The 16,744-nt window shown below is 36.1% G+C and overlaps 1 protein-coding gene across 1 annotated transcript in view; it reads left to right on the forward strand.

Moving 5' to 3' along the window:
* LOC114648998 (solute carrier family 2, facilitated glucose transporter member 4-like) overlaps positions 1 to 16,744 on the forward strand; it is a 109,656-nt gene that overhangs the window by 16,919 nt on the left and 75,993 nt on the right. Inside the window, exon 2 of the mRNA XM_028798389.2 lies at positions 15,157 to 15,252. Within this exon, the coding sequence (XP_028654222.2) occupies positions 15,157 to 15,252 (96 nt within the window). The remainder of the gene's footprint in view (positions 1 to 15,156; positions 15,253 to 16,744) is intronic.

Raw genomic sequence — 16,744 nt, forward strand, 5'->3', positions numbered from 1 at the left:
TTACTAGCCCCATATATAATTTAGTTTAGAATTACATTAATGAGTTATTTCATATAATTCTGAATGGATCCTCATAAAGCAAATTATTTTTTTTCCAATTTAAAATAACATAGAACATCACTTCCCCAATAAGTTATAGAAGGTGGATTGGAAGTTAAAGAATAAATTGGGCATTTTTCAAGGCTAAGTTATTTCTTCACAAACATCTTGCTTCGTAAAATTGCATTCTGAAAGTTAAGTGTTCTCTATACCTTAAAAAATATGTTGCCTGCACTGGCAGTTAATAATGGAAGCAATAGGGCAGTAAGCACTATCAGAAAATAAAAGCCTAAAAACATACTAAATATATCCTCTTTGTGTTTTGATAAAAGAAAAACTCAAAGAGTTTTCTGTGCCTTCCGTGTTTCTGATGCATGACGCATGTTTGTGACAGCAAGAGAGATATTTTAATAATCATTTTTTTACATAATCCATTTCTGTTTGCTTGTGTGAATTCTCACACAAATACAGAAGTAAATCAAAACGAAACCAACCATGTGCCACAAACAGTTTACTGTGATTTCATCTTTTGGGAAGAAACCACACCCCTAGGGATGAAAGGTTATTGCTGAGACAACAAGAACTGAACTATCGCTCACAACTTGCCTTCTTTTAAAATGGCTGAATCTCATAATATTGATATCTTTTTGTCCAGAAATGACATGTGTAAGCTACTTTACAATGTGTGCATAATCACAAGACACAGATCAATACTTGACAATTGTCTTAGCTTGAAAAAATTTCTGGTGGTGCTTTGTGCCCCATTGCTTCTATTGTAAAGTGCCAGTGCAGGCAAAATATTTAAAATTTATAGAAAATACTTAATTTTAGAAGACAATTTTGCATTGCAAATGCATATACTGTATACCATGTTTGTGAAGAAATAACTGACTTGAAAAATACCAAGCTTGTCCTTTAAGAAAAATATGTATTCATGCAATTAGTGAGTATAGAACATTTTAGCCAATTGTATGCATCACATTTTTTATCCTATCTGATATTACTCCAAATAATACATTTTGTGTGTAATTTAGTTAATTTATAAAGCACATTTTAAACAACCAATATAGACCAAAGTGCTGCATATTAAAATAAAGGCAAAAAGAGCTACATTCTAAAACAATTTTTTTCTAACCTGCTTAGTCCTGAACAGGGTTCTGGGGGTCTGCCATAGCCATCAGAGCTAGCATCAGGCACAAAGCAGGAAGAAATCCTGGACAGGGTGCCAGTCCATCACTGGACAAACTCAAATACCAACACACCACCCCAACTATACACTAGGGCCAATAAAGATAAAAAACAAGGATACAGACTCACAGGACAAATAATACAGCCAATCAATCAATTAATAAATGAAAATAAATATATAAATGGATATTGTGCAGAAATTTCAAAATGATTTTAAAGAGTACAGCAGGAAGAAGCATTGAATTGCCTGATAGTGGTGTGCAGAAAAGACCCCCAGAGGCTCTTCTTTGCACACTGTGGTGGAATGAGCCTGTGGCTAAAAGTGCTCCTACAGAGTATCTCCTGGACGGGATAGAGGGGATTTTTTTTTCATGATCACATCCAATTTTGCCATCATCGTCTTTTCCACAACAGCTTCCAATGTGTCCAGAGTATGGCCTGTGATGGAGCAGGCTTTTCTGATAAGTTTGTTCAGATTTTGTGCTTCTTTGAGTTCAAGTTGCTTCCTCCAGAGGCTGAAGCGTAGAACACCACAGTGCCTACTATGGACTGACAGAACATTTCCAGCAGTTTGCTGCACATTTCAAAAGACATGAGTCTCCTTAGGATGTCCAGTCTGCTCTGACCCTTCTTGTACAGCGCCACTGTGTTGTCAGATCAGTCCAGTTTTTTGTTTTTGTATTTCAGCATGGATTATTTGAGACTGGATTAGGAACTTTCTGAAAATCAATTAAATAAAAATCATTAGATGTTAAAATTTAAAAATAAAACTAATTGTTTTATATTTATGGTAATTAACATGAATATTTAAAATAAAGCTTAAGTATTGACATACATCCAAAAAACTGTAAAGTAGTCCTCACTGTACAAAGCACTATGCCAAACAAATGAGTCATCCATTAATGTTTCAGTATTATTATCCATTTCACAGTTATGGGGAGCCAGGGTCTATCCTGGCAGAAATTCAGAAAGCAACCTGGGGCACCAGTCAATAACATGGCATACTTATTTACACATCCAAATACACTGCAGATTTAAAGTTGTCATTTAACCTAACCTGTAGTCCTTTTCATGTGGGTGGAAAACACATGCAAATATGGAGAGAATGTGCCAACTCCACATAGGAAGGTCCCACACAGGTTGAACCCTGGACAACAGAGCTGTGAGGAAGCAGTGCTGAACACTGTACTGGCTGACGTTTAAACTTTTTAATCACAATTTAGCTTAAGGACTCACAAAAAATTTAGATTTGAATTGAGGGACCTAAATAGTAAGAATTTTAATTTACTTGCTTTGGCTGTAACTAGTTGTTTAGTTAAAATTTAACACTGTCATTTTTAAGATTGACTGCCCTCGTTTCACTTCACCATATATGTCTACATTTGTAAAGCTTATGAATAAACAGAGAAAGCAGTGTGCCATCTGTTCCTTGCAGAAAATCAAGGCAGGCAAAGACATGAAAGGCTGAGTAAACTGGTCCTCAACTTGAATTTAGGTTAGGATGCTCTGAGACTAAGTTGGGGCTTTGCCAAGATTGGCCTGAAGTGCGTAGATGACCTTCTATTACATAGAGCAGAGTAATGTTGTGTAAGCCCCTCAGTTATAGATAAACAACAGCCACCAACTTTTTGAACTTGTTTTATGTTTTTATTGGAGCTTGTCTGGGCAGTACTAAAGGAATGACATGAACTAAGCCTGGACAAAATATGAGTGCATTAGAAAACAGTCCATTCTCTCACTTGCTCGCTCATAGAGATGTGATATACGAGGGATGTTCAAAAACTTTTCGCACTTTTTTTAATTCTATTTATTAAGAATTTAAAAACAATTTATGTCACTTTTCTACATAGTTAACTACCTTTGCAATGTAATTTTCTCAGCATCATACAAACTTTTTAATGTCCAATTACTACTCCTCCCGCCTTAACCGTTTCCAACGAAAATGCGGAAACTGTTTGAACGTTCCTCGTAGCATAAAATATATGTATTTGGGATGACCACAAATTTTGCATTAAGTAGGTTTATGTACAGCAAATGTAAAGGCAGCTTTGTTAGTGATTTTCTGCTTTAAACTGTTTTTTTTTTTTTCAAAATGTGATCCTCTGTGTCAGAAAATATTTTTATCTAAATGGCTTAGTTTTTCAGAACACCCTGTTCATGTGTTCCCAATTTAATAAGATTTTTGTCATGTTTGTGGGATGGCCAGTGCAAAACCTAAAGAGATTGCTTCATCTGTGAGACTTACCACTATTGTTTAGAATACAGACAAAGAGCCTTTCAGAATTTGTGCTCTTTTTGGTCACTGAATGCCTAAGAACATATGGTTATAGGTAAAGATATTAACTTTTTTGGTAGCGCTTTATACAATAGGGGCTTTATGGTCATTGATTTGTTCAGTGCTTTGCAAATTCCTAGACCTATATATGCCTTATGTATTTTCATTAGAACTGAACAATTCATTCATCATTTTGTAAAACAACTTTTGTTTATACAAACATTGAAAGGATCTGTATAAAATAAAAGTTTGGTAATTGTCTTTTAAAACACATTTTGTTTAGTTTTTGATAGCTGTAAGAAATATACATTCATGTTACATTATGAACCACAGAGGCTCCTCTTCGGTCAGTTTTACACATGGAGGCCTGAGCAATATATTAGATAAGACAAAATAGACAAATAATTGGTAAAGTAGACCTCCGGGTCCTCAGCATGGTTACCAAAAAGAACATTTTAATGCATATTTTCAGATAAAAGCAGTGACAGTCACTTCATAAAGATATAAAAGGGTAGCTCACTTGAATGTTTCTGATTTTATTCTTCTAGAGCATAATTCCCTTGGGTCTTTGGCAGTCGTTTAGAATTATTTTTCTTCATTTGTTTGATGTTGATGTTGACCTTTGCTCAGCAAATGGAAGCTATTAGTGTTTTCTTTCCTTTTATCAAAGGACCCTGCTTTCTCCTCTCACTATCACTTCATGTCCTTACAGCAGGATTTCTCAGGGCCACAGTGTATTTGCAAATTTGATATGATTAAAAAATAAAATGCCAAATTTGGTTTGTTCGTGGAATCAAGTATTTGTGTTTTACATGAACTTTCATCTCTTCTTGAGCCTTAAATCACATCTTTTTTCTGCTTTAGTTGGCCAGTCATTGTTTTACTGCTAGCTGTCTTCAGTACACGTTTCCTTATCCCTATTAGGTTTTCTTAAACTTTGAGGGATTCTGAAAGGAGGCCACGCTGATAGTATCGCTTTAGTCAGCCAGAAACAAAAAAAAACTAAGAAAACTAAAAATCCTGTGGTAAGAAGTTCTTACTGTCAGAGAAAAAGAACTCTAACTAGGAGTTAAATTAGGGTTCAAGACATGTATTCACTGGCTCTTTTAAATACAATAAATTTTTGTACATTTTCTACAGAGATTGTTTAAGAACAATTGGCATGCTTGTAGTCAGATTGTACCTTGAGGACAACTGCTGTATGCAAACATAGCGTCCTAAGTATAAAGAGGCATCTGCAGTTCCCTAAAAATTGATTTGGTCAGTGTTGTGTTTTTCTAGTGTAAATGTTTCTAATCTCAGTCTTGGAGGAGCACTGTGGCCTCAGGTTTTTGTTCCAAACTTAATTTCACAGTACCATTCCTGATTTATATTCAACATTTTTTCCAATATAACCTAAAGTTTTATTGGTCTTTTTAATAGCTTCTTTCCTTTGCTTAGATGATGGAAATGCTGTGTTAACATAAACTCCTAAACCTCTGAAACTTATTTTTGTCATGCCTGTAGAACAGCGAGAGCAAATTCTAAGGTGATTGTTCCAGCTGTTAAACCTAGCTATGATTGTCCAGAATACAGAAAAAGAGATTTTGAAACTTGTTCTTTGGTTGGGCTCTGAAAGCCGAAGAATATATGATTATAGGTAAAAGCATCAATCCTTAAACCTCTGAATGGTCTCCTCTCATTTGTCAAATTTCTTATCTTCTTATGTTTGTTTTTTTTTCTAACTAAACACATTTTTTAATTATCTTGTCTTATTTTCTCTTTTTGTGCAATTAGAAAATATCAGTGGTATGAGATTCATAAGCAATTTGGAAATATTGATATTTTCCCATAGTTTCAACTGTTTTTTTAACTCTCTTCTGTCATGTCATATTCATTTGTGTTTGCCTGTCAAATTGGATGTCTTATAAATCTCTGTTATGAATTCTCCATAGAACAGTGAAGGGTGAGGCCTTCAAAAATAGACCACGAAACAGGTCTCACCCCAAGGCAAGCCTGGTTCTAAGAAAATGGGAGGCTATAGGCCTCACTGTACCTCAGAATAGAAGGTACAGAAAAGAGTCTCAAAAGTCTAAAATATATCTTTATGGGGGGGGGGGGGGGCATAAAAACTTCAGCAATGGGAGACAAAACTTTATAAACATTATAAAATTGAAAGTTTATTGAAAAAAATAGAAAAAATAAAAAAGTGTCAAAGAAAGGAGGCAAAAAGGAATTGCCAGAAATCCTTAAATCAGTCCCAGACAATGTAAAAATAAAAATAGTACAAGCTAAAAGCAACAGTAATTAAAAAAGAGAACTTAATAAACCAGCAAGCCTCCTTCTCCTTCTACTTCTGTTTTATGGAGGTTGGCAGACCAGCATCTGCTGAGGGGTTGCATTTCAAATAAGGAATGGGAGCAGTCCCTCAATGGTGATGGACATGTGGCCCCAATTCTTGGAGAACCACTCATAAAATACAAAGACAGAGGACAAATCTAAGCACATAAAAACTACATAATAACTGAATAGAAAAAAATTAATATATATTATCTAATTAGACAAATAATAAATGAGCAATATTGTAAAAAAATAATGAACAATTGACAGTAATGAAAGAAACACAAATGGAAAACATAAAGAAACACTCTAAACGGAAGCCATGGGAGGATACCTGGCTTGACCGTAACAACCACTATCTTCAGAAACTTTCAAATTATTCATATACCTGACAATCTAAAGCCTTGTACAGGAAAATTTAGGCCTTAAAAACAAGCTACAGTGACAGCAGAAAAATACTATTTAAATAACTCAATAAGAAAGAGCCACAAATGTTAAATTTAAATTCCAAGTTAAATGGATACTGTCTAAAGATACTGCTGCCTGGGTACTGTCATACCCAGGACAAAGCAATTAAGTTTGACTCTAAAATCAAAGGGACAAACATGGAGTGGATTACTTACTTTCATTACAAATTGTCCTGTACACTTTGTGTGTCTTATTAACTTGAAGTCTTCACTAATGAAGTCTTCACTAATGCGGAACAATTAAAAGATTATAGGCATTGTGTCCAAGCTTGTGATAAATCAATGTATAATAGTATTGAATCAGTGAAACAGGTACCAGTGTCAGCTACAAATTCTGCATGTTATGTTCATGTCTTGTCAGAAAGTAGCCAAAGCTGACTGATAGTAAGTAGTGTCAGTCAGACTGGTCATATACCTAAGCAATGATGAGTTGTCAGACGACATTAACGTAGCACCATTGTGCATTTTTGTTCAAAATTTTGAGGGAGCAGAATTCAGAGATGTATAGCAGGTGTATGTGTGGTGGGGACTAAGGGTGCTTGAACATTCATACTGCAAATGTCTAACACGGTACATCACATTGCTGCTTTATAGTCAAAAGAGTATACTGTACATGAAGTAATAATTTAATTATATTGTGAATCTGAAGAGATAGAGTTTGGGAGCATACACTGATGTTACCACATGACGAACCACCTGGATTAGGACCCGAGTGCAGCAGGTGACACCTCAGCTACACACTGAAACAGTGTGAGATTTTTTTTATGGTGGCTGGAGTGTCAATCCTGCCACTAACTCCCGAGTTTTCCCTGTAAGTTGGAGGATCTACTTGCAGGGCTGGATGCATGTTAACGTCATACTCAGGGCGAAAGCAATTGGGTTTGACTCTAAAATCAAATGGACAAACTTGGAGTGAATTATTTACTTTAATTATGAATTCTCTTGTACACTTTGTGTGCCTTATTAACTTGAATTTACCACCTGGCCCTTTCAAAATTTCTGCAAGTGCCTGTTTTTATAAATAACTGACATTTGTCGATTCTACATAATTTTAATATAATGCCGCTAATTAACAATCTCAGCGCTAAATGTTCATTTGGTCAGCAATGCTCCTAGAGCCAAATCTTGCTATTTATCTGCTTCAGTTAATCAAGCGGCACAGAAGAAATCACACAATCAGAAACCAACGGAAAAATATGAGTGCTGGGAAAAGGTTTTTAAATGATCACATTCTTAAAAACATTGAACTGTATTTATGAATAAAAAGGATCTGAAAACATTTACTGTACCTTTACAATTCTTGCAAATATGAGCTCACAAATAAATTTCTTCAATTTGTTTTTTTTATTCTGCAATATTAATTTGATGTACTTTTAAAACTGACAGATTTTAAAAGTACAGTATATGATGAAATCTGTTTCTTGGATTAAAACCTTTGTTTCAGAGAGTGAGTCTGCTTCTTTCGCTAGTCAGCTTCACATCACTTGTGAATTGGCCAAAGTTCAACATTTAATTAATGGGCAGGTATTGCTGTGCTACATACTGTACGTATATGTTAGTCCGTTTCAAACTATTTTCTCTTGTTTAAACCAATTTTTTATGTTTACTCATTATTTAATCAGTAATTTGCAAAATTTGTGTTTGCATTTTACTTGAGACCTCTGCACCTGCACTCAACTTAATTGAATTGGGCTTGGGCACAGTACACATAGTATAAATAATCCATAAATAATAATTCATAACAAGTAAAATGTGTGAGATGAAAATATATGCCACCTGTTCATTTCCACAAACTGCTTTGAAGGGTACAGGGGATAGTTGGAATGTGTGCTGATCACCTCTTTTCTAATGAGCCCCCAAATCTGATTTTATTACACCTCTATTTGCTCTTCATTTCCTGGTAGTTCTTTGCAAAATGTTTCAACAAACCTGATGAATTGGTTAATCAATTGTTTAGACATTTTATCAACACTATTGTTTAAAAATCAAGTTTGTGCAAGTAACTTGTATTTAACATTTTTGAAAGGTGAGGAGGGCTTGATCATTTTCAACTTAACGTGTGTGAAGGAGAATTTTAAAATCAGCTCTAAAATTAAATGGAGTGTAGAAGTAGTAAGTGGTGTATGAAGAACTAGTGTTATATGATTGCATCTCTTATTTCTGGTTATGATCCTTCTGTACTTTGTATTAATTTTATAGTAGTAAGTGAAAGATTTGAACAAGACTTTGAAGTGAATAATTTGAAGACTATTACAATAGTACATAGCTTTTCAAAATCCTACTGCTAAATAAACCATCTTGAGCTGGAAAAGGTAGACTTTATAAAGTATGGAAATATAAGGACAGAAGGCCAAATCTGGGGAAAATATAAACTCCAATTTTCTCATGGATTGAGATAAACTAAAATTCAAGCATTTTGCATTAGGAATATTGAGTATTCTCAAATATGCTATTCACAGAATTACCACCCATTAAAAAAAATGTTTCTCTAGATGTAACATAAATAATCATGTCAATGAGGCAGTTGAATATGTATTATTTCAATTTGAATGACAGAGGTGATATCATGTGATCCTGTGTTTCTTTGGACTTTTGGGGTTGATGGTACATGACTTTTTTGTCTCACGCCTCTAATTAAACAGTGTACCCTTTTCCTATCAAAAATGCTATGACAGCACATTGAATGACTAGACCAGGGGTCTGCAACCTTCACTATCAAAAGAGCCATTTTGCTCCCTCTTCCTCCAAAGAAAAATAGTCTGGAGCCGCAAAACATAACACAGCTTATAAACTTTTAAAAGTTTTAATCTTTTTTTAGATTTTACATGTTACAACCATGGAATACAACAAACAGAAGTGCAGTGTGCATGTGTAGGCCTACTTTGAAATAAATTTAACTGAACTCTGCAGGCCTATTTGAGTCCTTCCTATACCTGTATAAAATTAAAATAAAAACTAGCCCACTTTAATATAAATAAAACATTTAGCTGTAGCTTAGCAGCTTTAAAAAAGTAAACATAAAATTCCATTTCAGTGTGCTCTCATCCTCTTCAGGTTTCCCTCTCAGCCAGCAATCAACTGAAGCACCTGAACATACAAAAAAACCTACATCAGCTCGGGGTCTGAAATAAATGTGTTTTTTTTTTTTTTTTTTTAAATATTAGCCTATTAAATGCTATTGTTCTCACCTGTTTAATGTGACTTCTGTTTCTGAAGTTCGCTGCAGATCATCTCTAGCACTTTGAGCTACTTTTTGTATGAAAATGTGCTATATAAATAAATGTTGTTGTTGTTCTATGTCGGGGCTATACGATGTGACTTTGACCTTCACACAGGACTGCAGGCTCATGTGTGAGGTGGGAGAGATATTTGGACTTTATGAAGTTCATTCTTGAGAAAACTTGCTCACATAAGTATGTTGAGCCAAAGATGGACAGGACTCCAAATGCATATTTTTTCATGTTCATATATGTTTCGGGAATGGCACTCCATGTATTGAAAACAAGTTTGTCGGGTTTGGGGAGGTTTTCAATATCAGTCCATTTGTGCTCTTTAGCGAGAGTAGCCTTCTGACAGGTGACTTCTTCAAGATCCGCTGTCAGGCATTTGAACTTGGACACCCATAAATCTTTATCCGCTATGCGGCCAGTTCAATTTCTAGATCGGGCTTACTTACTCCTGTGAATGCGGATGTGTTCAGCAGGGATGGGTCGATGTCCAGGGAAGGAGAGAGTGTTTTTTTTCTTTCTGACCTCACTGAATCTTTCTCTAAATGCAGCTTGCATTGCAATAATTGTACGGTGGAAATAATCACAATTTATGTGAATGTTCACTGCTTTGAACTCTCTCAGGGAAGGGAAGTGAGAGAGTGTACCTTTCTGTACATCTCTGGCAAACACTGTCATCATGCGCTCAAACACCAAAACATTTAAAGTCAGAGAATAGATGCTCTGATATTTTTATGAACGATTCTTTCATGTATTCTCCGTCTGTGAACGGCTTACCCCTCCTTACGATCTCTTGAGCTGCCACAAAACTAGCAGCTGTAGTTGATTGTGGAGAAGTGATCCACTTTTTGAAAGTATGTTTGCTCTGTTCAGCTTTCCGTTGCAGTTCCGAAATTGCTCTCTTTCGCTCATCTTCACTTGGGTATTTTTCAGTGAATGCTGAGTGCTTGTTTCGAAAATGTCTTTCAACGTTACATTTTTTGTTGTTCGATAATTTATCGCCACATATTAAGCACACCGGTAAGCCAGCGTCGTTGGCGGTGAAGGCAAATGCTTCTGTCCACGCAGAATTAAACTCTCTGTTCTCTTCTGGGATTTTTCATTTTTGGGATTTATTCATGGTTAGTGCAGGGGTCGCACACTCCAGAAGCCACCTGCAGGTAAAGGCGAGGGCTATAGACGTAGATGTGACGCATATTTTAGTTGACAAATTATAAATAAAAATAAAAATTAGATGTTAAAGTGTATAACAGTAGTAGTAGTAAATAAACATTATATATATTACATATATTATATACAAATTAAATTAAGAAATTGCCGTTATTCATTTTCATGTTTTTTTTTTTTTTGTCAAGGCCAAAAGGAGCCATTACAAGGAGGCTGAAGAGCCGCATGCGGCTCCAGAGCCGCGGGTTGCCGACCCCTGGACTAGACGTTGCTTCATGTGCACAATACATAAGCATTTCATCTCTTCTTATCACATGAATGGTTATGTGTTCAAGGTTCAATCAGAGATCTCCCAGCCTGTGACACAAAAGAACCCTTATTGCTTCCAAGAAGCCTGCTCACATGGAGCTGTACGAGAATGGTTACACACTGCTATGGGAATACAAAACAGAGGGAGAGAATGGGACCATGGGCAGCTGATTGATGTTTAATGACCCAAGAGGTCATCTTAAATTGACCAGTCCTTGGGCCTTATATATAAAACCTTGTTTAGATTCTGTATAAAAATTTTGCTTACTCTAGGAAGGCAAAGATGGCATACACACAAAAAAATTGCTTTCATTAAGCTAACTGTATGCCAGGTACCACTCCAAATCCCTTTATAAATCTCAGATAAATTTAAAACTGTTTGTTCTTGCATAGTATACTTTTACCTACTTCATGTCACCTCCCTCCAGGAGCCATATGTGGCTTAGAAGAAAATGCCTTTTTCAAATATTTATGATCTAATCACGGTATACATTTGGCCATGTTCCTGAGAGACACCCATACTTTCAAACAATGGGAGAACACAGAAAACAAAACTTCAGTGAATGTGACCCTGAGATATTACTGACATTTGTAGAGTTTAAAGAGTGGTCAGGAGGGCCTGCTGATTCCCCCACAAAACCCCCCAACTTTCACTATGTTACTAAAATAAGTCTCAAATAAAGGGTATTTTTTCTTTGGTTTTTTTTTTTGTAAGGCCTCAGATAATGTAAATATTTAGTCAATGAATAAGGTGCACAGGCAGGCAGTGATAGCAGGCTTTGCAGTAACGAGTATGGAGGATTTTGCATGGGGGTCCATGTTGGTTTGCTCCAACAGTCCAAAGACATGAAGGTTAGGTGAAGTGCTGATGCTAAATTGTGTTTTGTGTGTGTGTGTGTGTGTGTGTGTGTGTGTTCATCCTGCAATGTGCTGGCATTGTGTTGTTGCTGCCTCTGCGCATTGCTTACTGGGATAGGCTCCAGCTACCCCCTGCCCTGGATAAGAGGGTTTAGAGGATAGATGGTTCAATGAATACTATAATCTGTCCTGTCCAAAGCAACTCTCACTTGCATATCACTAATCCTTAAAACAAAGACAGAACTACTCTGTACAATTTCAATTACAGGTTGGTTCAGTGTTTCAGATTTAGGATGAGAGGTTATTTCATCTTGAATATGGTGTATACAGTATTTTACACTTTCACATGTCCAAAAGACGCTTCTGTTGGCAAAAACAGATCCTCAGTAATCAGAACAAGTGATTGTGTGCATGAGTGTAGCTTATGCCTTCAAGTACAAACACCAGCGTTGACAGTCTGAGCAAATCTCCATCACACGTCACACACAGCCCTGCTTGAAAATATTTAAAAATCTAAAATGTGACATCTGTCTCTTTGATAAAGCAAGTAAGCAACAGAAAATGCTTAACTTGCAAATCAGTTAACTAAGTTGCTTCTGAATGTTATGTTATGTGTACAAGTTCAAGTTTTGCCATAATTTAAATGCATAGACAAACTTCAAAACACAGCATTTTCTGTGATTTAAGTATTATTAATGCTATTTGTGTCTTTTTTCATGATGATATAATAACATATAAGCCGATTTAAAAGTCCTAGAGCCATCATAAGATTGTGAAATCATATGATCCCTGTTCCTGTTACAGGTTTAGAACAATTGAGTTTAGAAAGTGGGTGGCTGGATGGATGGACGGACATCAGAATATGAATGACGCATTATTGAAATATGCAATGAAACAAATTTTTCTGTTCGCACGTTATCCTGCCGCCTTGGGTCACTAAAATACCCAGGTAGAACTTACAGGTGGTCGAATCTTCTTAAGCCAGTTTCCATGCCAAGTTCTTGTTTTATAAACCTTGATTTATGTCAGTTTTCAAATTTGACCTTGACTACTACCATTTTAAAAAATGGGGACATACAATCTAGGGATTCTTCTGTTACACTTCTGTTATAACTTTTTTTTCTCTTACAACTTGTAAATCCCTTTGAGCTACACTTAAGTAGGGAAATAATAATAATAATTAATTACACTTATATAGTGCTTTTCTCACTACTCAAAGTGCTTTACATAGAAAACAGGGAGCCACTTCTACCATCAGCAATGTGTAGTATCCACTTGGATGATGTGACACCAGTCATTTTGTACCAGTATGCTCACCACACTTTAGCAATTAGATGATGAAGGGGTGAGAGAGACAGTTAGCCATTTAGAGAGAAGGGATGATTAGGGGGTCAAAATGGAGGAGGTCATGATGGGGAATTTAGCCAGAACATCTGGATACACCCTACTCTTTTCAAAGGATGACCATGGATTTTTGATGACCACAAAGAGTCAAGACCTCGATTTAATATCTCATCTGAAGGAGAGCATCATTTTTACAGCAAGGTGTCCACATTGCTGCAGTGGAGTGTTGGGATCCATACACAGACCACAGGGTAAATGCCCCCTGATGGCCTCACCAACACCTCATCCGGCAGCAACCCAAGCTTTGCCTAGATGGTCTCCCATCCAAGTATTGGTTGGGTCCAAACATGTTTAGCTTTAGGTAAATTGCCTCTTCTGATATACATGTGGTATGGCTGCTGGATACAAGGTGGTATATACTGTACCTTACATTAATGTTTGTTGCTGTAGACTTTAGCCAATCTTTAAAACAACTATGTAATATTAGCATGTAAGCCAACAGACTAGAGATCAGTTTCAGTGTCTTTATTCATACGTCCTTGCTTCTAGGCCAAGATGGCTGCCAAGATGAAATTGTGTTTTTACTCTCCTTGTGTTCTGTGCTTTTGTAGGATGTTTTTTCCATTTATTTCCCTCTTCCTTGTTCTCCAGTTCTCTTCATCTACATTTTTGAATTTGCCTTCATGTTTTCCTTATCTATCTTCCTTTGCATTTTCCTCTTCCTATAGGATTTTCTCTTTTTCCTTTCCTGATTATATTTTAATCATGCTATTTTGTTACATGTCATTTTCTGTTTTGTTCCTCTTCTATTCCTTTATTTCTTGTTCTGCTTTTCTACTTCCTCTTGATTAATTACCCTTCTATCTCTTCTGTATTCATCTTTTCTCCTAAACTTTTTCTGTTCTGTCCTCATCTCATCTCTATTTGTCTGTTTGTTTCTTCCTATTTATTTTATGTCTCTATTCCTCTTGTTCTCTTACTACTTTCCTAGGTTTATTTTTCTTATTTTCCTTTCCTCTTTATCTACCGTTCCCACTTTTTCTTTCCCCCTTCATCTTTTTATTCTTACCTGCCTCACTTTTTTCTTTTTTTCTTTTCCTTTGGCTCTCTTTTTCCAGTACTTGTACGTATTTTCTTCATCACCTCATTTTCATTTCCTCTCCTTTCTCCCTCTTTTTGCTGTTTGTTTTCTTTCCTTTTTTCTCAATAAACTTTTTCTTCTCCTCTCACTCTTACTCTACCACTCAAACAGAACAGCATATTCCTGCTGATGCCCTTGTCTGTCACAGCTGCCAACACTTAAACTTTTGGGACCAGTTAATTCACACGCTCCATTTTAGATTAGTGAGACAGCTGCTTGTGACTGTGTTCTTTAGTAGGTCACGTTACCTTCCATGTGAGGTCTCTGTCACTGTTGTGACTTTTGAGGTTGAGCCCCTCAGCTGGAAATATCAAGTGTCCCATAGGGGCATGTCTCTTTATAGATTATTTCCTTTTTGTTTAAAGTCACTTGCTTTCTCAGGCTTGTATATTTTTTTGTTTTTCCATTTGTTATTTTTTTATTATGGGGCCAAATACCATCTCTAAAAGTCTTACTTAGATTTTAAAGAAATGTGTGGAGTATATGTTGGAATCAGTTTTGCTTGATAAGGTAAGATCAATCTGACTAATTTATTTCTGTAAAGATATCTCATTTGTTTATGCCATTGATTTTGTTCCTTGGTGGCACATTTGCATAGTCCTTAGTAGGGCAAACAAATATTAATCTCCACATTTTCAATGACTTGCAGTTTAACATAATTGCAGATTCAAAATGATGTCTGTGTTAGTGGGCCCCTATCCTAGGTAATTTCCTGCCTTGTGTGCAGTGTTTTCAGGATGGGCTAGGGTTTCCCATGACCCTAAATAGATCTAAGTGGTTTTGAGTACGTGTGTAATATTTCCCCCTGTTTCCCACTTCCAGCAGGTGACCTGGACACTGGTTCTCTCTGTGTTTTCTGCGGTTCTGGGCTCGCTGCAGTTTGGCTACAACATTGGAGTCATCAATGCTCCACAAAAGGTAAGACAGAGAGATTATAGTAGCAGAATGAAGCTGCCTCAAACATTGGCAGTCTTAACGAAATCTTCTGTACTTTGCATTCTCTATATGCTTGTGTATTTTTGTCATTAACATTTTATCAGATTTTATCTGAATCCTTTTCTATACACCTGTGTATGTACTGAATATATATAGACACAATTTTACTGCATGTCCTCTGAAACACAAAGAGGCTCAAGGAAACACACGCAGAGGTGACAGAAGATCAGGAGATAGGAATGAAAACTTAACACATGCTAAGGTGGGTGATCAAAAATCTTTTGTCACAGTTTTAAAATCTCTCTATTATAAAAAAAAATCATGCGACGAGACGTGATCTTCTGAAGAGAGACACTTCAGAGAGGCAGAGACACTTTCACTTCCCGCGACACGGTCAAGTCACGTCATACTGACATCCTTTGGAAGCATGTTCCCGTGAGACGGTGACCTAAGCAAGGAAAGTAATAATCAGCCTGTAACAAGTGTAATTGAAAACCTTGCAGGTCCAAACAGGGTCAGAAATAAAAGACAAAGAGTAAAAGACACAGTAGAACTTCATAAAGACGTTCAAAAAACGTTGCCACCATACACATGCAGAGAAGGTTACAGATTATGAAAGCAGAGGAATTAGAAAGGCTCAAAAAAAACTTTTGTGCGATACATACGCAAAAACATGACAGTACCAAAATTTGAAAGTGTCAAACAAAAGAGACTACAGATCGCATTTGCGCAAACAAACGGAGATTATTACTAGGTGAAATAACGGAACAGCAAAAAGAGATCGAATATAGGTTTATGGACATAGGTGATATGTCGGAAGTATGTAGATATTGTAAGGCTTTAAAGTTTAAGTCGGAGACTTGTAGATCGTCTAATTCATGTTGCCATCAGGGAAAAGTATTGCTGCTTCCCAATGAAGTGGCGTTTCCGCAAGAGTTAAAAGATTTGTTGTTTGGTGAAAGTGAAATCCACACACAGGCATAATATATGCGTCTACAATAATCTTTTTACATTAGCATCATTCAATGCACAAAACGTTGATTTACACAATAATGGAACATATGCTATGAGAATCTGTGTTCCCGCAACAATTACAGCTACGACAAGTTTAATTTAAAAAAAAAACACAATTTGGTCAGGTGTATCTATATGATCATGGAGAAGCGATGCAACATAGAATCGAAAGAGTTAAATGATCCGACATAATAGAAATTATACAGCCAATAATGGATACAAATCCATACGTCCAAAAGTATCGCACTTTACACAAAATTTATCAGCAAAACACAGACAAAGACATTTTCTTGGATTTCTGTATGAATCCAAAAGATCAGTCACATTTATAATAAACCCACAAGTGACGAATTGTCAGCGAAAATAATTTCGAAAGATGGAGATATCAAAGACAGAGTAGATGTTTGTGTATATCCAAAGGCAAAGCATGATTTGTCATTTATCTCAAATACATCGCCAC

This window comes from Erpetoichthys calabaricus, chromosome 3 (genome assembly GCF_900747795.2).
Source record: "Erpetoichthys calabaricus chromosome 3, fErpCal1.3, whole genome shotgun sequence".
NCBI classification, from domain to species: Eukaryota; Metazoa; Chordata; class Cladistia; order Polypteriformes; family Polypteridae; genus Erpetoichthys; species Erpetoichthys calabaricus.